Source organism: Protopterus annectens, chromosome 3.part1 (assembly GCF_019279795.1).
Source record: "Protopterus annectens isolate FY-2018-M chromosome 3.part1, PAN1.0, whole genome shotgun sequence".
NCBI lineage: Eukaryota > Metazoa > Chordata > Ceratodontiformes > Protopteridae > Protopterus > Protopterus annectens.
Window position 1 is genome coordinate 1731180939 of NC_056732.1, and position 26621 is coordinate 1731207559.

The 26621-nt window shown below is 37.1% G+C and overlaps 1 protein-coding gene across 1 annotated transcript in view; it reads left to right on the forward strand.

The window, feature by feature from the left end:
* Nucleotides 1-596: 596 nt before the first annotated feature.
* Nucleotides 597-26621, forward strand: part of LOC122797851 — an 875220-nt gene continuing 849195 nt past the window's right edge. Inside the window, exon 1 of the mRNA XM_044066372.1 lies at nt 597-690. Coding sequence (XP_043922307.1) covers nt 642-690 — 49 coding nt within the window. The 5' untranslated portion in view covers nt 597-641. The remainder of the gene's footprint in view (nt 691-26621) is intronic.

The window sequence follows — 26621 nt, forward strand, 5'->3', positions numbered from 1 at the left end:
ACTTACCAATGAACCTATGTGTTCAAACCCACACCATACTTCATTCTAAAAGTAAATCTCAAATGAAAAACTACAGATGTCCACAACTTTAGTAATGTACATGGCAGTGTGAAGTCCTTTGCTGTTGTCTAATTTCTCTTTTCAACAAAATATTCTTCTTTCTAAGGGGTATAAGATATTAATCTATATTACATAGCATATTTCATAGTAGTTCATGTTACATTATATATTTCTGGTATGAACCGTATGAATATATTTCTTTTATGCAAAGTAAAGAAAAAAATTATAAAAAATTGGCTCATAATTTTCCAGATCCTCCCAGTATTGGAGCTGCAAGCAATTTACTTAACGAAACACAACCTTAAATAAACATTATTATAACCCACTGCAAGTTAGTCACATGGCCAAATGTCAAACATTTTTGCACAAGGCAGTCAAGTATAAATGCAGGGTTCACACTTTGAAAAGCTCAAGGTGTTCTACTTACTAACACAGGTAAGTGTACTTAACCTCTAGGAGTCATACAGGTAGGCTGCATCATTATAACCTCAAGTCTTCACTGATGTATCCTTTATTAATTCTGTTTTGTTCTCTTACAGACTGTTGACTTATCTCAGTGCACTAACAAACAGCTCCTGACAATGAAGCTCCTTTTGGCAGTTATTGTGTCTTTTCTGTTTTATGCAGGAGGTAAGATTTGTGAAAGAATGCAACTGTTTTATTGTTAAATCTCAGACCCTTTTGTTTTCAGTTTTTAAAGTTTATTTTGAATGTTATTCTTGCCAGATTTGCAGAAACATTTACAATCTGGATTGCTGCACAAACCATCTCACTGACATGTACTCTTGTCTAACTAAAACAATGTCACTAAGCTTTTACTTCTCTAGTTATACCATTTTATTTTAACTGCAGTGCTGTTGACTCTTCTTTAAATTAACTGTTATTCCTTATTCTCTATTTTGACTGACACTACATTGCATTTTATGCATTATATATTCCGTCTCTGACCATCACTTTCTACAGAACATCATAATATTTCCGTCCTAGATCCATATAGATCTTTTAGACATATTGTAAAATCTGCCATTTTCAGACCTTAGTATTTAGTGCTGCTGAAGATCGTCCCATAAAAGGGGGTGCACCACTCTCTGCTCATGATAAAAACCTCTATACAGTGTATAAAACACTATGAATAAGGGAGCAAAAAAAAATGAAACCATACATCCATAGACAGAAAAAAAATGATAGCGTATTTCTCTATAGCATAGACTAATGAAATCAAAATGGAATTATCTAAGAGAGGAAATGCAGAGACGAGTAGTGATGATGGGGAGGGGGGTCCAATCATTGCTGATAGTCCTTGACCCAAGAGTAATCCTCACACTGTAAACAGAATACCTGCATCCTCTATTTTCCCATATTGGCACTTTGTTAAATATTATTGATATTTGTTTAACTGCAACTAATTAGTTCTACATTATTTATGCAGCAGGTTATAATCTTTTATTATACTGCGTTGTATGACCGCAGTAGCACAGATGCAGTTTTATACCTATGAAATACACTGACATTATCCTTGTGAGGTCCTAATTTATTTCACTGAGATATTCAAAACCTCCACTCAGAATGGTTTAATTGCAACATGAATGAAAAAAAGTCATGATATAACAAATAGGATCACAAGGCTTCCTTTCTTAAGTTAGTTATCTGATTTTGTTTCCGCAACATGAAAGAACTTCATCATAACTAGCTGCATAAGTTCAAGACATTTAAAAACTGCAAAAAGTAAAACTAATGTGCTTTCTAAATCTTAATTTAATACTTCAAGGCATTTAAAATCACAAAAAATGTTCCATTCATATATACTTTCACAATTTACTTAGAACATCTCGGATCAAAATACACATACCAATATATTTCAAGAAATCAGTCATTTAACATATAAATAGTTCATCTGTACTTCTACCTAAAAAGCTGCCTAGATTTTAACTTGGGGCACATGAGTATGTATTCATTCAGTCCATGGCCTCTATTGGCCCTTACCCTAACTATCCATTTGGCTTCAAGCTCTTCAGTCATGTTCTGTAGGTCTCCCCCTCTGATGTTCTCATAAGTTCCCCCTATGACTAGAAACTTGAAAACATGTTCCATATCATTGCTGATAGTGTGTCTAGCTAAGGCATTCACTTTGTACTTTTTATTTATAGCGTAAATATGTACAGATGGACTATTTATATGTTAAATGACTGATTTCTTGAAATATATTGGTATGTGTATTTTGATGTGAGATGTTCTAAGTAAATAGTCAAAGTGTATATGAATGGAACATTTTTTGTGATTTTAAATGCCTTAAAGTATTAAATTAAGATTTAGAAAGCACTTTAAATAGGATTTTTGATGCTTATATATTTTTTTATTTCATAATGCATTTATCGGCATGTAATTTATAGAATGTTGTTTTAAGTTTAAAATTGATCACTTACATTAGTAAAAAGCATTGGTTGTTTTTAGTCATGTGTTTAAAGAGGGTGTATATATAAATTAAGGGCTATTTTAATATGTATTAGACATCTGAAGAAGTGGGGTCACCTAGGAAAGCTCTTGTGTCCAATAAAGATTTTTTATACTTGATCCTACAGCTGTTGCCAAGTCCTGGTGTTTTGCTATTTAGAGCATTAGTTTTGTCATCCCTTTAATCACATACACATGTCCATAAATCCTAGATCACAAAGCTTGTTCATTCCATGAGGATATTTTATTGTTGGAAGAATGTATGGACATTGTTTTAAAGAAAACTTTTGTTCATTTTGATGGTGAATTCTTTCAACAAGTTACATTAGTAGCAATGGGGTCCTCTTCTGCTCCTCTTTTTAGCAATATTGTTATGTGGGTATGGGAAAAGTGTGACATTTTTGATAATAGATTAAGTTCTTCTATATCTGTATTCCTAAGATTTTCAGATGATATCTTTGTATTATGGTCTGGTTCTTTGGTCTTCCACTTAAATCACAATTAAAGTCTCCTGCAAATAAAATTCCCATGTTAACCACCATATAGTCTAGTATTTGATAAAATTGATTCTTTTTTCCTTGATATAGTATGCAAACAATTCTTTAATTTTATAACCATGTTCTGCATACCTCACATACACAACAGCTGCCATCCTTACCAACGCTGCATCTAGTGTTTTCCTGGACTGGTTCTTTACAAAACGCAGTCACTCAGGACCAACCCTCAGTCCCTAAGTTCCATATTATATTTTGCCTCCAAATTTTTTTTCTGATTGCATGTCTTCACGTCTCAGGAATCGTACATCCTCTAACATATTAATATCCGCATTATATTTAGCATATCATTCCAGTACCCCTATCCTTCTTACAGTGTTAATAATAATGCACACATTTTCCAGAAAGTACTTTAAACTGTTGCCTTTTCCTTCTTTTTAAGTATGTTGAAAATATTTTCAAATTTTGTTTTCTTATTTTTTTCTTCTTTCCCTATATTCTTGATTTGATTTATTTACAAATAATCCTTGAGCCTCAGAATCAGATTGTTTGCTGGCTAGAACTTCATAAAAATTCTTGGGGTCAGTCTCTCTCCCGATCTATCTTCTTACATGCAAACTCTCACCTCCTTTTTCCATTACATCTTTTTTCTTCTTCTACAGTTTCTTTTTCACCCAGTTCACACTCTCCCTCAGCCTCTTGTTTTCCTTCTTTGTGTATATTTCCCTTCCCCCTTCTTTTTCATTATTTACTTTTTGTTTACTTTTGGCAGTCTAACCAAAAGCATCCCTTGTTTTTACACAACCTGCATTTAGCCACACACCTTCTTGCTGCATGTCCTTTCTGCAATGGTTACATTGTATCTTGTCACAATAATGCTCCCTTACATAAATAAATAAATAAAATAAAGTAAAATAAAAAATCTGATTTAGGCAGGCAAGTATATCTTAATGTTCCTCTATAAACAGCCACAAAATATCACTTGGCAAGTGTTTTACCATGTTTTTTCACATTTAAATGCAACTTCCAACCTCCACCCCATCCCACAAGTTTTTCTCATCTGTAACCTTCGCAACATTATCAAGAGTTTCACACAAACCCTGCATGCATTTTAACACCTTCTTGCAGTTCATCAGTTATAAACTGCAAAGTAACATTTTAAAATGTTTATGTTACTAAACTAATAATAAAATAATAATAATAATAACAATAATAATAACAATACCACTACTACTACTAATAATAACAATAATAATAATAATAACAATAATAATAATAACAATACCACTACTACTACTAATAATAATAATAATAATAATAATAACAATAATAATAACAATACCACTACTACTACTAATAATAACAATAATAATAATAATAACAATACCACTACTACTACTACTAATAACAATAATAATAATAATAATAATAAAATTAATAATAATAATAATAATAATAACAATAATAATAATAATACCACTACTACTAATAATAATAACAATAATAATAATAATAACAATAATAATAACAATACCACTACTGCTACTAATAATAACAATAATAATAATAACAATTATAGTAATAATAACAATAATAATAATAACAATACCACTACTACTACTAATAATAACAACAATAATAATAATAACAATAATAATAATAATAATAACAATAATAATAATAATCACATGGATACATTTCTTTCTGTTTTCACACAACTCCAGAAATTTTATTATCAGTTCCTCAGATTCAAATGTTAAATTACAAAAAATATCAGTCCCTATATCCATAAATGACCAAACGTCTTGATATTTAAATCCCATAATAGTTACCAAATGGTCCCATACTAGACCATCTGTCTATTGCAGTCTCATTTTTATCCTTGTTCTCAAAGTTAGCCTGCTCTTATTTTAAAGACAGTTTTGCTCACAGTTTATTGCTGCTCTCCTTTTTTTACTTGCTGTCAGTGCTCTGACATTCACTGCTGCCATAAAACTGGGCTCCCTCTGAGTTTGTTGCTGGGCTCCTATTTCACCTTCTAACACTGCTCCATAAGTTTTAACTGCTACATTCTCTGATACCACATCATCTGGTTCATTCGCCACATTACCATCCCCAGCCTTTCTGAAAAAGTTATCTGGATCTCAACGCCATGAAACAGCAGAACTACCACCTGGATCATCTTGCTCGATAATTTTCAACAGAACATCATCCACAAACCCTGCTGATTCCATTTATGATAGCTGCACCATTCCAACAGATTTGCTTACTTTATTTTCCATTGAGACAGCTAACACTGACCGTTTGTATCATCCACTACAGGGGAATCTTTATCTGCATTATGATTCTCTGATCAAACAGATGTTTCTCTAAATCCTCCTTTTCCACCTCCAAACTCTCCATAGCTTTTCTGCCCTCCCTTCCATACTGCTGCTGCTTCTTATAGACTCCTTCTTTACTACTGCAGCAGCCCACTAACACCATCTTAGTGCAAAAGAATGAAATAGCAGAAGATGTTCTCCAATGCCCTGGCCACATTCCCCCTAGTAGTATCAATTACATCTCTAGTCTCCTCTAAAAAGGGGTCACTAGCTTTGTGGGCCAGCTTGGTCAAAAAAGAGCTAGATAGATAGATAGATAGATAGATAGATAGATAGATAGATGGATAGACAGATAGATAGATAGATAGATAGATAGATAGATAGATAGAGAGATAGATAGATAGATAGATAGATATATGATAGATAGATAGATAGATAGATAGATAGATAGATAGATATATGATAGATAGATAGATAGATAGATAGATAGATAGATATATGATAGATAGATAGATAGATAGATAGATAGATAGATAGATATATGATAGATAGATAGATATATGATAGATAGATAGATAGATAGATAGATAGATAGATATATGATAGATAGATAGATAGATAGATAGATAGATAGATAGATGGATAGACAGATAGATAGATAGATAGATAGATAGAGAGATAGATAGATAGATAGATAGATAGATAGATATATGATAGATAGATAGATAGATAGATAGATAGATAGATATATGATAGATAGATAGATAGATAGATAGATAGATAGATAGATAGATAGATAGATAGATAGATAAAAAATAGATAATAAATAAAATGTAGACGCTTAACTATGAACATTTAAATTGCAAGTCTAATCCTGCAGTTTTCTATGCATGCATTATCCCTACCAAAAAGGAATGTGTTCTACAATCATGTACAATTTTACAATAATCCTGACACTTTACCCTTCAAACTGTATATATAATTATGCATATCCAGACAGATACATTCTGAAATTTTCTGCCATGATTTGGAAATTAATGCCAGTGCAGTAAAAAGAATGCTATTAAAAGCCAACTAACCTTTTCCTTAGATAAAGTAAAACCTGTTCATCCACAAACACTTACCCTCCTAATGCTCATCCACAAACACTTACCCTCCTAATGCTCATCCACAAACACTTACTCTCCTAATGCTCATCCACAAACACTTACCTTCCTAATGCTCATCCACAAACACTTACCTTCCTAATGCTCATCCACAAACACTTACCCTCCTAATGCTCATCCACAAACACTTACCTTCCTAATGCTCATCCACAAACACTTACCTTCCTAATGCTCATCCACAAAAACTTACCCTCCTAATGCTCATCCACACTTACCCTCCTAATGCTCATCCACAAACACTTACCTTCCTAATGCTCATCCACAAACACTTACCCTCCTAATGCTCATCCACAAACACTTACCCTCCTAATGCTCATCCACAAACACTTACCCTCCTAATGATCATCCATATAACTTACCTTCCTAATGCTCATCCACAAACACTTACCCTACTAATGCTCATCCACAAACACCTACCCTCCTAATGCTCATCCACAAACACTTACCCTCCTAATGCTCATCCACAAACACTTACCTTCATAATGCTCATCCACAAACACTTACCCTCCTAATGCTCATCCACAAACACTTACCTTCCTAATGCTCATCCACAAACACTTGCCCTCCTAATGCTCATCCACAAACACTTACCCTCCTAATGCTCATCCACAAACACTTACCCTCCTAATGCTCATCTACAAGCACGTACCCTCCTAATGCTCATTCACAAACACTTACCTTCCTAATAGTGGAATTATTTCCCCAGCTGAGTAGCCACTGCAGAGAATGAATGGATCACAGATCCTATCTGTCCTGGCAGGGTGATATTATATATCAGTGATTGCCATTACTCTGATGGCATCTCCAGTTACAGTTACTACCAAAAACAGGAGAATGTTAAAAAGCATGACATCTTTTAAATGCAATAAAAAACTAATGTTAGAATATATTAGCACTACAGTAACATCATTAAGTTAATAATTTCTACTGCTAAAAATGACACAAATTGTCATCTAAAAATTGCTACCAAGAGAATGACCTTTTTCAATACTGTATCATTCCTCAGGGATTAGAGGTCAGTATAGGGGGTTAGAGGCTTGAGTAATGGTTAAAGTGTTTGCATCAGTTTACTATCATAAGCTGAAAATACAGTTGATCGAATGTCAGTTAATGGAAAGTGCAGTTTCAAAGTTGCACAATGCCGAACTGGAATACTACGAACTCATAATAATGAAAGTAAAGCACCATTCATTATTATAAGTTCAGCATTGTGAATGTAGATTGCGGTACAGTGAAGATCAAGGAATTTACCATTTTCTTCAATGTAGTGCGATCTTGAAGTTGGTATACATATATATATATATATATAATTTGCAGGGGAGTGTGGGGGCACTGCCCAAGCCCTCCTGCAAAAATGTGAAAGGAAACATGGACTTTTGAAACTGGAAGTCTGGTATATCGAATGTCAATCATCGTGTTTCTGGCATTCGACATTTAGGGTAAATGTTTTTGTTTTCAAAATTTTATTTTGATCTTTTCATTAACAATTATTTTGCCTTTGGCATTATCATAGTAAACTGTTTGCATCGCAATCACAAGGTGCAGGATTTGATTCTCACATTTGAAAGGGAAATTGGCTAGGCTTAAAATAACTCACAATGGCACCTAGCCTAGCATTTATCTACAAATGAATGAACCTATCTTACCTAATGGTAAGCAGATAAAAATCACAAACTGTAGCTAGAATTCTACAGTTATGCACACATGTGGCTAAACCTATATATCAGGATTTCAGTAAATTAGCACATATCCATGTTTATCTAGGAATCTGATTACATGTAAAACAAAATTCTACATGTGTTCCGTCATGGTACTTCACACAATGTCTTCAATTTCACAGGATCATACAATGCCAGGCTGAATAATTCAACCTCTTTGTTAATTAATTATGCTGTTTTAATGCAGTATGCATCCAGAATGTCTCCTGTATGATCTAGCAACAATGTTACACATCATATTGGGCTACCAATAACTCGCAAACAAAACTTGTCTCAAACACTAGGAGTACAAGGCTTTCATCTTGAGCTTTCACTGTATTTTACTAAGTTTCCCTTTTTATTTTCTGAGAAACAGAGTGCATTGTAATAACTTTCACCTGAAGCAGTCTTCAAACTAGATAATATATAGACACAGCAGTTGTATTGTTCCTTCTGGTCTGAAGTACCTCCTTAAGTTATGCATCTTGAAACAGCTTTGCATGGAAATATTATGTTATCATACAATGTCTGTTAGACACTCCTATTGCAAGTGCTTAATATGTTATAGCCTTCTGGAGTCTGATTGGCACAGATTGCAGACATAAATCTGACACAGCATGCACTACTTACTGAAGTAGTACTGACCAATGCATGATCCTTGTCATTTTTCTGTTTTTTGAATACAGCTAATCAGTAGATTAAATATGATGGAATTTGTCTACTTATCGAGGGTCCCTAACTGCCCATAAGAAAATATTTTTCTGTCTGAACTGCTCATAGGCTTTTAACATTACAGCTGGCATTTCTACTTGTATATTTTTTGGTCAACTTAAAAAAAATTGCATTCCTGATATTTTCATATTCAGCTCTCTTTTCAACAGTAAAACCTTAAGTGACTTTAGCATACTTCCATGTGATGGATGAGCTTATAAAAGATCAACTTGTTATTATGGTTAAAGCAGAATCCCACCATTACAGAAAGACGAGAACCCAGTCATGCAGGAGACATAACCACATTTGTATAACATGCAGCAGTTTGACTTAGTGAATCTAGTTGCAGAAGAACAGAGACAAACAAACATGTTACGGGATGCAGGAATTACACACCTCACATATTCATTGTCAGTTTTATGTTTTAATGTAATCACATATAAGCACTGGAGCTGTATTCTTGTACCCGCATCTGGTAATATGTTTTTGGCATAACCATCACTGCATGGCTATTGGGGAGTTGTGATTGTACTTTACCATGGAATTCCTAGCTTTGCAAGTGTTTCTTACCATGTGGAGTTGAGTATCTTTAGACATGCAACAATTTTGATGAATTTAACCATTTTGGCTCATATTCTTGTACTTCTCAAATTCTTTGCAAAATAATTGTGGACAAAACCAAAAATAATGGATCAGACAAAAGATCAAAAATCAGGTACTGTTTTTAAATATTATTGAAAGTCACTTAAAAGTTAATAGATCAACATGTTTTGTATCAGCTTGCATTTTCTGGATAACAGGAAGTATGAAACACTAATGTATGTAATTTTTTATCGACTGTAATTCTCAGTGAATTACAAGAAAATCAAACATATCATAAAGGACAAGACAAAATATGAGTAGAAAAACACAGATATTCTGCAATAGCAAATGAAAGACATGCTTATTTCAAGAATCTGGATCGGCTAACCAAAACTCATTTTATCAAATCTTAGTCGGTCCTACCTATCTAAGAAAGTAAGTCACTGATAGCTTTCCATATGTGGACATTGCTCAGGCATCTTCATGCAAGATCAGGCCTTTTTCACCACTCTCATTAATATAAACTCATCTGAGGTTGCCAAAACATGCAACAAGTTATAGATTCCATCAAAGTATTGCCCATACCATCATCTGGTCATACCAAATGACATTAATTCAGTAAGTTACAATGTGATGAAAAGATAGCATAGTCTTATTCTATAAAAATACCATCAATTTATATTATATGTCTGCAATAATTATTACCCACTCTTTTCCTAGGATGAGTCTTTCAGCTGATGTTGTATCACATACTAGCTAGAATCTACTCTATGCACCTTGTTCCTCATCAGTAGAGGGAAGTGTTATCTCTGCACCTTCACTGCCTCTCTTACCTTCATCACATTGCAAGGTGCATTATATGTCTCACGCCTGTCTTTCTCTTCATACACCTCAGCAATACTACCCACTTTGCAGCATGTCATTTCTCAATGTTTTCTTCTTTTTCACATTTTTTTTCTTTTTCTTCTGTTTATTTCTTTTGTTTTTACTAATAAGTGCCCCTTTTTGCCCTCACCTTTCTCAGGGTGCACGTAATGAACCAAGCAGGATCCTGACAACTGCTATTATTCCTAGTGAAAACTGTTAACATTTATTTCATTATATCAATATGTCTGACTTAATATTCTGTTTTTTCATTGCTCTCCCCTCAGATTTGGTCCTCCCAGCTGTCTTTCTCTGGATTAATTCCCTTATGTGACCCATACATCCTCATTAATAATTCTGAACACTGACATTAGCTAAGGATCCTTTTCTACATTCTCCTGAAATAACTTCTATTACTTGATATATTTTTTCACACTGTAGAGCTTAATATTATAAATTCCTTTTTTGAAATGACTGCAGAGGAGAGGATACTCACTCAAAGGTTCCCCCTTTTCTCTTGTAACTCATTTGTTTTTTGTGATAATACCTGGTTCTCCAATTATCACTACAGTGTATAAACTGTGTAGTGAAAATGTTATTTTGCACCAATTGCTATCTACTGCCATAATATCCTGCATCTTCTTCTTCTTCTTCTTTTTCTTTCGGCTTTTCCCGGTTAGGAGTCGCCACAGTGGATCACCTGTCCACTCATGATTGGTAGTGAAGTTTTACAGTGTCGAGTTGCCATCCCGGCTCCCAACCTTCTATGGAAGGCACACACATGCACACACTCACGTCTAGGGCCAATTTAGAGTGTCCAATCAACCTATAGCATGTCTTTGGGATGTGGGAGGAAACCGGAGCACCCAGAAGAAACCCACATGACCACAGGGAGGACATGCAGACTCCACACAGAAGGCACCCCAGCAGAGGATCGAACCAGAGAACCTCTTGCTGTCAGATGACAAAGCTGTATCCTGAATATTGATTGAAAGGCATCTCAAACAAGCACCTACCTATCAAATGTGAAACATATATAAATTTATAGCATGTACATGTATTATTTTAATCTGCTTTATTTTTACAAGCTGTAACTTCTCTTTTTTCTTTTATAATTATAGGTTTCTCACACCCCCTTACTGGTAAGTAGTTTTAAGTTTCTTTCCTTCCTGTCATAGTACTAATTTATGTGTTGATCAGTGCACCACAGTGAACCTAAAATGTTTTTTTAATAAGAAAGTCCTGGGAAACATGATAATAAAATATTCATGCTTTTTATATTTCTGATTTATGTAGCTAGTAATCTTTTAGGTGAAATGATCTTCCATGACCTAGGCTACAACAGCAAATATTAATGCAACACATATCAAGAGTCTAAGTATGTTTGTCTTTTCGGCTTTTCCCGGTTAGGGGTCACCACAGCGGAACTCCGGTCCGCTAATGATTGGCAGCATTTTTATGGTGCCGAGTTGCCAGCCCGATGCCCAACCTTCAATGAAGGCATGCCCATTCACGCATGTCTTTCGGAGGCCACGCGACCACGAGGAGGACATGCAGACTCCACACAGAAGAGTCTAAGTATAATGTCAATAAATATGGCATGGCTATTGTGGAGAAAAGGGAGATACAATCCAGACATTGTCAGAACTCTGTAATCTGCAGCAGTGAGGCACAAATCTTATCTAGTGAGTCACTATGCAAACAAAATGTACAACATAATAGTTCATAGGTGTGCACTAGGCTAATGGCCCTGGAGCGTTTACAAGCCTAGCCCATAGGATTACCCTGGCATTGTGCCAAAGACCTTATTTCCCAGTGCCTCTGTCGAGTAGAACCACTGGAGTGATCCACAGGGTGACTTTTCTATTTCCCATCCACTCATCAAGATTTCTGTTGAAGAGGACCAGCCAGGTGTTCTGTTTGACATGTATGGGAAGTCTATTCCATAGCATGGACAGTCTCTGGCTTATGAACCTGTCCCTTCAACTTGTTCTGTTGATTGTAGTAATGAGGTTAAGGTCTCTGGATCGTTTGGTGTGGAGGGATTGGGATTTCTTTAGATGTAGCATTTCTAACAGAGCTGGGACAGACACGGCTTTGTAAGTCAAGCAGAGATCACCTCTAAGTAGGCAATATAAGGAAGAGAATAGTCATATCAAACTATTTTTGGGGCAATTTAGATAAAGGACTGGATCATTTTATCTTGTTACACCCAGTGAGCATGTCTTTTGGTAAGGAATTTTCTACATGTAATTGTGACTATTGAAAGCATTTAAAACATTTTTTTAAAGAAAAGCCTTGCTGCATACCAAAACTGTACAATATCATAAGCCAATATCTTACTACTGTAAAAGAAAATAAAATTAATTTCTTGTGTAAGCAGAATTAAAACTGAAAAATAATACATTAAAGACATAACTAGATATGAAAAGAGATCGGACAATGACTTAGTAAAATAATATAAAAATAACAGAAGCATTTTTGTTTCGACTACTATAGAGACTTTGCCTGACTGATACACATCTGCTCCAGAATTGGCTTGCATCTCCACTTCTTGGATGTAGACTTCATAGCAAGTGCACAGGAATGAACAGTGGTAAGGGGGAAGCACTGCTGTTCCTGCAGTGATTGGGTAACACACCCCTCACCCTGGTGTTAGGTCAAGTCCACATAGCTGAAATGCAGGCAGGGGCACAAAGCACCGTAATGGCTGCCTGGATGATGAACCTGTTCATAGGTTCATAGGTATGTACTAGGCTAATGGCCCTGGAGCCTTTACAAGCCTAGACCATACGATTACCCTGGTATCGTGGCACCCAACCTTAGTTCCCAGTGCCTCTGTTGAGTAAAGCCACTAGAGTGATCCCTGGGGTGACTTTTCTATTTCCCATTCACTCATCAAGATTTCTCTTGAAGAGGGCCAGTGAGGTGCTCTGCTTGACATGTATGGGAAGTCTATTCCATAGCATGGGCAGTCTCTGGGTTATGTCCCTCCAGTACATTCTGTTGATTGTGGTAATGAGGATGAGGTGTCTGAACCATGTGGTGCAGTGGGACTGGGATTTCTTTAGATGTAGCATTTCTAACAGAGCTGGGTCACACATGGCTTTGTAAGTCAAGCAGAGATCGCCTTTAAGTAGGCGATATGAGACACAGAGTAGTTGGAGTTTTTTTAGTCTGTCCATATAGGACAAGTGTTTAAGGCTTAGGATTCTCTTTCTGATGTACTTTTGTGGCCTCTCCAGTTGTTGCAGATGTCTAGTGAGGTACCTGCCAAATGGGGTATTGTACTCGATGACTAGCCTAATGAGGGAAGAGTAGAGGGAGACAATAACTTCTTTCTTCCTGGATACAAAACCCTTAGTAATGAGATGTGTCACATAGAAGGACTTTCTGTCCACAGTGGCAATGTGGTGGTCAAAAGAGAGGTTGCTGGTCAACCTGTGATCCCATATCTCTTATAACACCGTCTGTGTTCAGTGGACTACCACTGATGTTGTAATTCAAGAGAACTGAGTTTTTCTCAAAGGGGATGATGACACATTTTTTGGCATTGAGCTTAGGGCCATGGTTCTGACACCAGTCATTGGTCTCAGTGAGGCCTTTCTGTAGGATGTCAGTATCACTTGTGGAGTTAATAATAGCTCCCAACTTGCAATCGTCTGTGATCTTTTTCAGCCCAAGTCCCTTCATCTTGGCCTGGACTTCAGAGAAGTAGATACCAAACAGGAGAGGCCCCAGGACCGAACCCTGTAGGACTCCACTCGTGACTGGTTGGCAGTCTGAGTTGGAGTCAGCTACTTTCACACTGTGGGTTTTACCTGTGAGCCAGTTTGCAACCCACCTAGTTATATAGGGGTTGATGCCTAGTTTAGTGAGCTTTTCTCTGATTCCTGAGTGGGGAATGATATTAAAGGCCCTGGCCAGATCAAGGTAGGCTGTATGAACCACCTTGCCTTCATCCACAGTTCTGGTGACTGACTCAAAGAAATCGACCAGGTTGAGTAGGCATGATCTACCCTTCACTAATAGTGACCATAAAATAATCAAAAAAAAAGCAGTTTTATATATCTACATCTACCTATCAATATATGTTATTACTATTACATAATAAAAAAATTAAAACAAAGTATGAACAGTTACATTCACATATATTAAGGACTCAATACCTAGAAGGAGAAGAGAAAGATCTTTGTAAGGAGGTCACAAGCAATACAGCAGTACCATTCACTATCTGATATAAGTGTGTGTGTGTGTGTGTGTGTGTGTGTGTGTGTGTGTGTGTGTGTGTGTGTGTGTGTGTGTGTGTGTGTGTGTGTGTGTGTGTGTGTGTGTGTATGTGTGCGTGTGTGTGTGTATGTGTGTGTGTGTGTGTGTGTGCACTTACCGAATGTGTGATGTGATATGTGATAAATGTAGTATATTATATAGTTATGTTTAGCAGATGAGTTAAAAGATGGTAGCAGTGCCACAATACCCAGTGTAAGTCCATAATTCAGCGGTACTGTACATATTTCTTATCATACACAAACAAAAGCAAACCTACTGTTTTTCATTGATTTCAAATGTCAAATACCTTTGTCCATTGAATAGCACTTTAGGTAGCTTCTGTGGATTTTATTCTGAGGTATATCTCTTGGGCAGCTTTATGTTACAGAGTATGATATCCTTTTACTGCTGGCACTTAATTATTTTAAATTAATTTTCACAGTATAATGACAATTTCACTATGATATATTAGCTTTTTTATTTTTCTGATTTTGTTTTATTTCATTTTTTACTCTATTTAGGCCAATGAATATAAGTTTCACTTTTCAGGGGTAATCCAAGAAGATGGTCTTGGTTATACTCACATAAACTGCTAATGATAATTTGAAACACTGAACTGAATATGACAACAACTCATTAACAGATCATATCCTTAACTTTTTAAGCTGAACTGTTATACAGTTTGATATTTTAATTAAGTTTTGCTATTTCAGTTTTCATATAGAGAGAGAGTATACATCCGGTTCATTTGTTAGTTATATGATTTTCTGATTGGCTGTCTCTGGTTAATATTTTATTTATTAGGTCCTTTTTAATTAATAGCCCCTTTCTTTAGCGATTCAAACCACTCTGAGTCATGCTTCATTCAAAACATCCTCGCATGGATATCTCCCTGCTAACTGGATCTGTACTTTTACTAAGCCTCCTCCTGCTATAACCTACCTGTATCCCCTTCCTGTATACACTCACAACTCCAAATTATTGTCAACAATTAAATCTCTGCAGATATCTTCATTACACCTGCATATTGTGCCACTTTTCAGTCTTTATTTAACTTATCAGTATCCCTAATATTGCATTTAATCATAATCTCCAGATGAGTTCACTCTCTACTCTACTCTCTGCATGTTCTGATTACTAAACTTTGCTTCTGCTTATATTTTTCATGTAAATTCCTTATAGTCAATTCTCTGTAAATTTTATATTTATTACAATTTTGCTAGAACTAGTTGCCAATGTATTTTTCATGTAAAATGATTTTCCTGTGTAGGTTTTTATATTGTTCATAGGTTCATACTAGACTATCTGCCCGAGGGCATTTACAAGCCTAGCCCATAGTTTTCCAGGTGGCTAATTACGCCACCCCTTTAGTTTGGAGAAACTATGCCCATTATTTTGCTGTGCCTCTGTCGAGCAGTGACACTGAGGTAATCCCTGGGGTAAATCTGCAATCTCCCATCCATTGGTCAAGATTCCTCTTGAACAAGGCCAGCGAGGTGCTCTGCCTCACATATACCGGGATTTTGTTCCACAGCATAGGGAGTCTTTGGGTGATGAATCTATCCCTCCAGCACGTCCTATTAATAACCATGTTGAGGTTTAAGTCTCCGCCTTGTGGCTCTGAGGGATCTAGATTTTTTGAGGTGAAGCATGTTCATCAAATCTGGGTTTGACATGGCCTTGTATGTCAGGCACAGGTCACCTCTGAGCAAGCGGTAAGTGACTGAATAGAGCTGGAGTTCTTTCAGTCGGGCAGCATAAGACAGATTTTTGAGACCCTTTATCCTTTTGGTGAGGAACTTTTGTGGCCTCTCCAGCTGCTGCAAGTGTCGGGTCAGATACATTCTGAATGGGGCATTGTACTCAATCATTGGTCTGATGAGTGATGAGTATAGGGAGACTATGACCTCCCTTGATCTAGATGTGAATCCCTTCATGATCAGGTGGGCAATGTAGAAGGTCTTCCTAACTACTTTTGCAGAGCCTTGTATAATTCAAAATAAGTCTGTCCTATACATATTTAAAATGTGTCTAAATTTGTTGGAGATGCTTACAGTAATAAGAAAACAGATTATTTTATAAGACATTTTGGATGGAGTATATTGTTTTAATGTTATAGGACTGTTATATGTTCTATATTACTGAATAGGTGGTGTATTGAAAGATTAGAAACAGATGGCAAAGTGATTTGGACTGTTTCAGGAAGGTTGTATATTTTCAAGATGTTAGCCAAAATAATTTAGAGGGAAATTTCTAGCTAATTTAGAGTATGAGATACGTTTTTATGATAGGATTTTTATTTTTTTACTTAAAGGTAAATATTTATATTGATATTCTGTAAGAAAGGAGATTAATGTTTGGAATTTATGATGTCATTGTAAAGGACCAATAAAATGCCTGTGATGTAGAGACAAACTAGTGGTTGCATTATTACATGCAACACATTGGTCTGTTGAACAGTAGAAGAGATGCTATGATACCCTATATGATATGTGAGATATTGCCCTATGTAATGGGACTGGAGAGGTAGTCAATGAGGGTACTTAGTTGAATAGGTGAGGGATTTTCCTGGGTACTGGTAACGGGTGAGAATGGGTGTAGGGTAATAAGTGGAATACGATGACCAAGACACACTACAGAGCAGTCCCTGAGATTTTCTAAACAAATTGCAATAAAGTGAGTACTGAGTTGTATTCAGTACAAGATAATGCTAAAAAAGTAAGTGATTGCTCTTTTATAAGACAAGTAATATTAGGGTTTGCTGAAGTCTAAGATGGAAAATGGGAAATGAGATTGCTAATATCATTATTTATTATGTATTTATTTGACATTTGTTAACCAGGTTGGTCCAGCTGAGCCAAAAGCCCATTTTCAGTAGAAACCCAAAGAGAAAAGCTCCAGTACAATAAAAGCAAAAATAAACAGTTAAGAGGCTAGTGACAGGATGTCAACAAATATGAGACATAAGTTATTACATAGCATGGCAATTACAATGAAATACAAAACTGAAATATAACCTACGGCATATGTTGTAACATAGCATGGAAAAAAGATTTGAGATAAGGGAGTGTATAGAAGGGAAAAAAAGGAAAACGGTCAAATTATTATGAATAATTAGGTAGGCAGATAAGTGTATAGTTAAGAATAATAAGCATGGGAAAACAAGTAAGCAAGCTTAGAAATTAGGCAGAGATTTAGTAGAGGTGTTAACAAGGTAGCAGACAGGAAAAGGAGGGAAGGATGAAGGAAGAGGAGTGGGGGGTTCAAGTAGGATTATGGCAGGAACAGATTTTAGAATTAGTGAGGTTATCTTTTAGTACTTTTTTGAAATGATTTTTGTGTATATTAGCTCTTACACTGTAAGGGAGTTTGTTCTGGGCTACAGATACCGAGTATTTGTACAGCAGTTTTCCGATGGTTCTGTTGGGCTTGTATACATCCAAAAGGTGTTGGTCAGAGCTTCAGAAGGTACATTTAGGGGTATAGAGGGATTCTAGAGAAGACAGAACAGGGCAGGTAATGGGTTTATAGAGGATGAAGTGAATTATGTGAATTTCTGATAGTAGGAGTTGCTGTGGAAATTCTAGCCACTGTACTTTTTTTTAGTGAGAGGCAGTGGTGGGAGGTGCAAGGTTGGTTTGAGGCAAATCTAGCAATGTTGTTATAAGTTTGTTCAAGTGTGGAAATAAGAGTAGTTTGTAGGTTTGTTAGTATAGCAGAGACAGAGAGGAGCCTAGGTAGAAGGTATGCTGTGCCAATGGGAGTCTGCATTCTGTAATTAGGATTTGTTTCTTTCTGTAAAGCAGTCCTATTTTCTGGTTAGAGTTTGGGATACAGCGTTGAATGTGTAAATTAATTTTAACTGATCATTTATGATAGTGTCAAGGAGCTTAGTATGTGATTCTGCTTTAATAATAGTGTTGAATGATGAGATGGTAAAGGTAGGTTTGTGATGAGAGAGAGATTTTGGAAGAAAAAGAAGTTTTTTTTTTGGGGGGGGGATTAAGTATAAGCTGTTTTTGTGCGAGTCAGTTTTCAATGGAAAAGAAAGAATTTTGCGTAAGTGTATGAAGTTGCATGAGATTCTCTGATGAGGAGATTAATGTAGAGTCATCTGCATATTGTATAAGAGGGGATTGACTGCATGATGCATAAATGTCGTTAGTAAATAAGTTGAACTGTAGTAGTCTGAGAATTGAGCTCTGAGGGATCCCTGTTTGTATGGGGAGGAAAGGGGAGTAGGAGGTGAGCCACCTGACTGACTTAAGTCTGTTGGTAAGGTAGTTAAAGAACCAGTTGAGAGTGGCAGTTGAAAACATGAGGTTGGCTAGTTTTGTTAAAAGCTTTTAGTGTGGGACTGCATCAAAGACTTTTGAAAGCTCTAGAAACAGACAAGACACTAGCTTGCTGTTGTCTCTAGCTTCAGCGCCAATATTTCTGAAAGATATGTGGGCTGTAGTGGTGCTATCGTTGAGGTGAAATCCATGTTGGGTTGCTGACAGAAGATTTTCTTGGAGGAGATAGTTCAGAATTAGAGTATGGATACATTTTTCTAGGATTTTTGAAAGTGGGGATAGAATGACTGTAGAGGAATGGTATAAATGCTTTCCATATGTCAGGAACTATAGATTCTTGGATAAATCCGTTGATTAGTATAGAGACTGGATATGCTATAGATTCAGCAGCAAGTTTTAAAAAGAGGGGAGGTAGATTATCAGCTGAGGGAGAACATGTTTTAAGTTTACAGTGGAGAGATTTTATATAGGCAGTGGGAACTGGTATGAGTAAAAAGGGGGTTTTGTTGGTTGTTGGTTGGGATGGAGTTAGGGGGTTAGAGTGGGGGCTTTTTGTGTTAGTTTGCTGATGGAGTGAATAAAGTATGATTTAAAAAAGGAGGAATTTTCTTGTGGAATGTTGTTATGTCAGGGTTATGTGTGGTAGGGTTTCCATGGTGAAGAATCATGTTGATAGTACTCCAGAATTTTTGGAGATTGGAGTGGTGGTTAGTTTGTGAATTGAGGGAAACCTTTTTTTTTTGTTATTGTTCATCTATTTTTGTAAGGTTTCTGAGTTCTTTACAGTTTTGTAGGTGAGAAGGGGATTTGTTTTTTAGCCTGATTTTCCAAGAACTATCTCTTTTGCTTTTGTGCATTAGTGAGTGAGTGGTTTGTGTAAGCCGGGAAGCAGAGAGTGATTTTATTCAAATTTTTCTGATTGGAGCTAGGGAGTTGAGGATGTCTAGAAAGATGTGGCTAAATTTTTGAACAGCATCCTTAAGGGGAAGGTTTTAGAGGATGGACCAGTTGATGGAGGACAGTTTATTGTTAAACATAACAGGGTTAATACTCAGTCCTTGGTCCACCACAGACTGCAGAGGTCTACTAATTGACATATGACCACCATGTAGTTACATTATCGCCTTTCCTTTTGAGAATTTAGTGCAGCCCTGTCATGGATTTAAATTAGTGTAAATGGTGCCAGCTTAAAGGACTTTTAGCAGATTTGATGAAGATACAAGGATGTAGACACACTTTTGTTAATGAAGCATTTGTAGAGGACTACGTCTTAAATCCTGAACCTGGTACTTCAGCAGTAAACCTGGCTCATGTTCATCTTCTTTAACATTGCAATGGACATTTTGATTTGTTCAGTTATATTCTTAGTGAGTGAAATTTCAAGCCTTGAAGCAGCAAACTGCTACTTTAAACCATGTTGATGGCACAGTCATAGTTTTGATATTGGACTGTTGTGTAAATTAAGGAAATGGTCAAAGAAAACAAAAATAAAACAGGACATAAAAGAAGATGAATGAAAAGGGGAAGAAAAGAGAGGTACAAGCTTCTTGCTTAGAATGGAACAGACATATATTCAGACAAAAACAGCTTGAAACATACTCATCTGAGCTGAAGAGGTATACAACACAATGAATAAAATAGTAAAAGAGTGACATCTGAGATTTTTTCTTTAACTGCATTCTGAGTGCAAACAAGAAGAGATATGAAATTGGCAGGCATTGGTACAGGGAAAACAGAATGTTGTATGTTTGAGCCTGGTGAGTGATTAGAATTTTCAGAAATAAATTAGTTTCCTTTATAAACAAAATTATGAATTCACACCAATGCAAGAAAAATATAAGAATGTGTAAGAAGGCAAAACCACTGTAGATTAGGGTTGCCACCTTTCCAAATGGCCAATGTGGGACATTTTCGGGACATACATCAGATTTTACAGGCCGACACATACCCACGGTCAGTACACAGGATAGAACTTAACTTTCTTGCCTAAATAAAAGCTTATTCTTGTAGCATTTTAGTTGCTTATTCTGTTTATTGTAACATTTAGGTATTTTAGATACAGAATAACTATTTTATGCAGCTATTACATAAAATATGGGACATAATTATATCCTACAATCTCAGGACATTTGCCATTTTTCATAGGTTCATAGGTTCATACTAGGCTATCTGCCCTAGGGCATTTATAAGCCTAGCCAGAGTGTGTTTGGCTTTCGTCACCCATTTTAAATTAATTTTGCTATGCCCTTTTTCGAGGTCAGTATACTGTGCCTCTGTCTAACAGTGACACAGAAGTGATACCCGGGGTAAACCTACGATCCCCCATCCACTCATCAAGATTCCTCTGGAAGAGAGTCAATGAGGGACTCTGCCTAACCTGGACTTATATTCCAGAGTGAAGGGAGCCTCTGGGTTATGAATCTGTCCCTCCAGCATGTCCTATTTATTTCAGTGCTGAGGTTCAAGTCTCTCAAGCACGTAGCTCAATGGGATTTGGATTTTCTGAGGTGCAGCATGTCCATTAATTCTGGGTTGGACATGGCTTTATACGTCAGGCACAGATCGCCTCTGAGCAGGCGGTATGCCACTGAGTAGAGCTGGAGTTTCTTTAACCGGGCAGCATATGGCATCTGTTTGAGCCCTTTGATCCTCTTGGTGAGGTACTTTTGGGGTCTTTCCAGTTGCTGCAGGTGTCTGGTAAGGTACATCCCAAAAGGGGCATTGTACTCAATTATGGGCCTGATGAGGGATGAGTAAAGAGGCATGATGACCTCCCTGATCTAGATGTGAATCCCTTCATGATTAGGTGGGCTATATAAAATGTTTTTCTAACCACTTTGGCCACGTGGTTGTCAAATGAGAGATTGCTATCAACTTGGGTCCCCAGGTCCCTAATTACTTCTTCTGTACTTAATGGATTACCACCTATGTGGTAATTTGTGGGCACTTTGTTTTTGCCAAAGGGGATGACTATACACTTTTTGGTGTTTAGCTTGAGGCCATGGCTCTGGCACCAGTTGTCTGTTTCTATGAGGCCCTTTTGGAGGATGCTTGTGTCGGCTGGAGAGTCGATTATAGCACCCAGTTTGCAGTCATCTGCGAACTTAGTCAGCCACAGTCCTTCCATGTTGGCCTGTACCTCCGAGAAATATATACCGAACAGGAGAGGTCCCAGGACTGAGCCTTGTGGGACACCACTTGTAACTGGTTTGGAGTCTGACATGGCTCCAGCAATTCTAACCATGTGGGTTCTTTCCTTGAGCCAGTTTGCAACCCATCTAGTGACATAGGGGTTTATATTTAAGCTGGTGAGCTTATCTATAATGCCGGAGTGGGGTATTGTATTGAAGGCTTTTGCGAGGTCCAGGTAGGCTGTGTGGACCACCTTCCCCTCGTCAATGGCCTTGGTGTCTGTTTCAAAGAAATCAACCAGGTTTAAGAGGCAGGATCTGCCCTTAACAAAGCCGAACTGGGTAGAATACAATGTCTGTAGGTCCCCAATATATTTTTTTATGCGGTCCATGATGATCCTTTCCATAGCTTTGCAGACCAAGCTAGTCAGGCTTATGGGGCGATAGTTTCCAGGATCCGTTGAGGCACCACCTTTGTGGAGAGGGACCACTGTTGCTGTATGCCACTCTTTGGGTACATATCCTGTGGTAAGGCTGAGATTGAACAGCAGTTTTATGTTTGGATTTACCTCTTCTTGGAGTTCATGTAGGACGCAGCCCGGGACACCGTCTGGTCCCATTGATGCTGTGTTTTTTGCTTTGGAGAGGGTGGCTCTTACCTGAGCATCTGAGATGTCAGGGGGGCAGCACTCTGTTGGGATAGATATTTGCCCTTTTGGTGGGGAGGGGGGGGGGAGAAGTTTGCGCTGAACCTGTCAGCTAGAATGTTGGCAATGTCTGTGGGTTTGGTGTATTTTTTGTCATTTTGGACTAATTCTGAGCATATCTGGGAATTCCCACCCAGGTTCCTAACATAACTAAAGAAAGCCTTGTGATTATCCTTAGTGTCCTGTGTAATTTTTCTCTCGAAGCTGGCCTTAGACGATTTTATGAGTGCCCATAGTTTTTTGCTAACACTGATCAGAGATTTTGGGATTTTGCTCTATCATGTAGTAGCTTCCTCCTTCTATTGTATACTAAATTTTTATATATTTTGTCAGGACACAACTGCCCAAAGAGGGACTGTCCCTCGCAAAGTGGGACAGGTGGTAACCATACTGTAGATATTTAAAAAAATAAAGAAAAGAAAGATGTTATGTTAAAGAATGTTAAAGAACAGTTGGATTAAAATGAGACCTTGTGCAGCATTTATTGGATAGGAGCACGTCTCAGTATTTTTTGAATGGAATGACTACTGGCTTATAAGCAAGCTATGTTACGGAAGGTAATTTATGCTATGACGTTTTTTGTTGAAAAAATGAAAAGTAAACAAGAGTACATGGAGTGTGAAATCAGAAGAAGCTGATATATATTACAAGGCACATACATTATAACTGACAACCTCATAAGGAAGATTATGCCTGTGAGAAAAAAAATGTCAGAAATATTTGATATTACCACAAAACTGAAGTGCACCTTAGAGGCATAATCATCCGAGATAGACTAGGCAGGAGTGGATGAGCTTGGGTGACTGACACCAGTTCACTCCTTCTCAGGAGAAGAGTTTGCTTGACCTATGTCATTGATCATAGCTAGTGGTGGTTGGGTCTGTTGCTTACTTTTAGTGGCCTTGATAGGTTTCACTGTGTAGCATAGAGATTCATCTAATGAATTGGGAAATAGGTTCATAGGTTAGTACTAAGCTAACTACCCTTGTGGGCTATTTTAAGCATAGCCAGTTACCCCCTGTGAGAATCAAACCCTGCACCTTGTGTTTGTAAGGTAAACACCTTAACCATTATGCTAACCTCCCACCTACATATAGGAGGTATATGTAGGATAATGCACCTTTCTTGTGCTTACCAGGAAGACAAGCAGCCTAGATGGAGTGTGACGGCTGACTGAAGGATCAACTAGCTGACCTTTTCTTTGCCAAGTAATTCTCACAGTCAGAAGACTAGATGGGTCAGTAGGGCTTTTTGCATAGGAATGGATACACCATACTAGTCTTCTCTGAACTGGGGATGTCTGACTCCTGCCGAATGAAACAAGTGGGCTGAGAGGGTGCATGTTTTGGAGTAACCAGAAAAGGTCAACTGGAAATTAGGAAGATAAAATACTGAAAAATATCTGGGTCTCTGTGTTCTGTGTTGTGGTACACAAGTGGTATACACATATGCTACGTCAACCTCCATGAAATGTGTGTGAATTTATTATATCCATTTTTGTCTTTGTTTTTCAATTTCAGTTGTATTATATTACTGTTGGGCTTACATTTATATGCTGTCAAGTTGTAAGAAATGCAGACTGTGTGTTATATTACTATGTTTTTGTAACCCTTGAACATGTTTTTTTTTTCATGGTTGTAGGTAATATCCAGAAAATAGATGCACCAGCTGTCATGGTGATGCCTAAGTTAGGTAAGTAGTTTTCTGTTTATTCCCTTATTTGGTATGGACGTTATTGTTTACATGTTTGTATAAAGGTCTTGTGAACATACTGATCTGGTAATACTATCTCCTTAACTCATTTTCTCCAATGGAGCTCATTTGTGGTTGTATTGTAACTCCCAGTGGGTGTGGCCTGAGCCTTTTAAAAAATGAAGTTATTGCCTTACAGTTCAAATGTTCATATCTCTAGAACCATAAATGTTACTAGAAAACTGTAAATGGCAAACTGTTAAGCACAAAGTACCCTTTGCAATGGTTCATTTATTCAACTCTAGGTCTTAAAGTGGACAATACCACTACCACATTAAGTGAATAAAGGCATCAATGCCAACAAATACACTGAGATGACATAATCATAAAGTCCAATACAGTTTCTAAGTTTTTCATGATGGAAGAGCTGCTATTGGTAAAGGTGTCCTTCAGTCTCCACATCTTGGTCACTGCATCAAAAGAGAATCTGAAAGCTACAGAAATTACCAACAATGGCATCTGCAGATTTATCACCCTATCCCTAAAAACAGAACACCACTGCTTTTTTCTTGATAAAGCCAAAGGACTACCTAATTAAGAACCCCTCAACGCCACATAGTCACTAGCCTTAGCTCATTCCACATCCTGGCAAGCAGATTACATGGCAAAACTACACCTGCAATCTCAGATCTTAGATCTTTCCGACAGCACAAGCCCACTCTTCAGCCCACTCTTCAGACCTCTCAAAACTACACCATCATTCCTGCCCCATGAAAATGGGCTGCTACCCCTCTTCATTTAATATCTCTTCCATCTGTCCCTAAACTTTTTTCAGAATTCAAGTCCTTCTTATTCAAAGAAGCCATCCCCAAATCCTTTAACTGAGCACAAGTGTTATATATCTTTATTGCAACTGTATCTACTAAAAACTGTATTCTATCTGAGTGCATAATTGTAATTGTTTAAAAGTATATTCTGTCTGACAATGGTAAATTTAAACCATGACTGCTGTGTCATTTTTGATTGAATTGGAAATTTGATGCATCTGTATGGTAAGCTAGAAAATTATAGGATCAATTCTTTATCCTGGTCAACATATACAAATAAATAAATATCCACAGGCTCACTAGGGGTGCAAACATACTTGAACTGTTACTCATAAAGAACGGTGAATGCTTTACCCACGAATGTAGTGTCCTGTCTGGTAAGGCCAGACCACAAAGCTGGTTCCATCATAATAAAAAACAATTCTGTGACCCTGGTTAACCCTGCAACATTTAGAAACTATTCTAAAGCAAACTTCCTGCATGAGTACTGTGGATACGAAACTATTCTCTTTGCTTTGTTTTTCTTTTTTGTTGTCTTCATGTGGCTGCTGACCATCAAACCATCCATCAGGGGAGACTGGCTAAGTTTTTTTCTACTCCACTGAGAATCCTTGCATACCACTGGAGTGAAACATGTAATTTTTTTTCTGACAGGCATAATCTTCCTTATGAGGTTGTCAGTTATAATGTATGTGCCTTGTAATATATATCAGCTTCTTTCGATTTCACACTCTATGTACTCTTTTTTACTTTTCATTTTTTCATCACAAAATGACAGGCGTGCAAATAGAGAGAATAGCTGCATGACCACCAAATCATACACCAATGCACTCTACAAAAAATCTTGCCATACCCAATAGAACCAAGACGGTCTCCTCCAAAAAAGAAAGCCAATCTGGTGGTTCCCTGCCATAAACAAATTCTACTACAGAATGAGGAAACTGATGCGGAATAAGGTGAAGTCCCAAGAGTGGAAAAACTCCCTTATCAGCCTCAACAAAAAGTTACGATCTCTCATCAAATCCTTTAAAGCTAGCTATCAAAACAGAATTGCAGCAGATAGTAAAGATAACCACAAGGCCTTCTATAGTTATGTAAAGAATCTCCATGGCAATACCCAGATTTGCTCTGAGCTACTGCACAATGGCACCTCCTATACAGAGCCAGCAGATACTGGCTGACAGATTTAGTGCCAACTTTACCCCTCGCTCCCCCCCCAAAGGACCAGTCACAATACCAGTAGATTGCCAGGCACCCAGTAGTACTGCTGCACAGGTTAAAACAGGAGTGTCCAAGGCCAAGAATGCAGCTTCTATGGGACCTGGCAAAATCACTGGCTGTGTTCTACATGTAC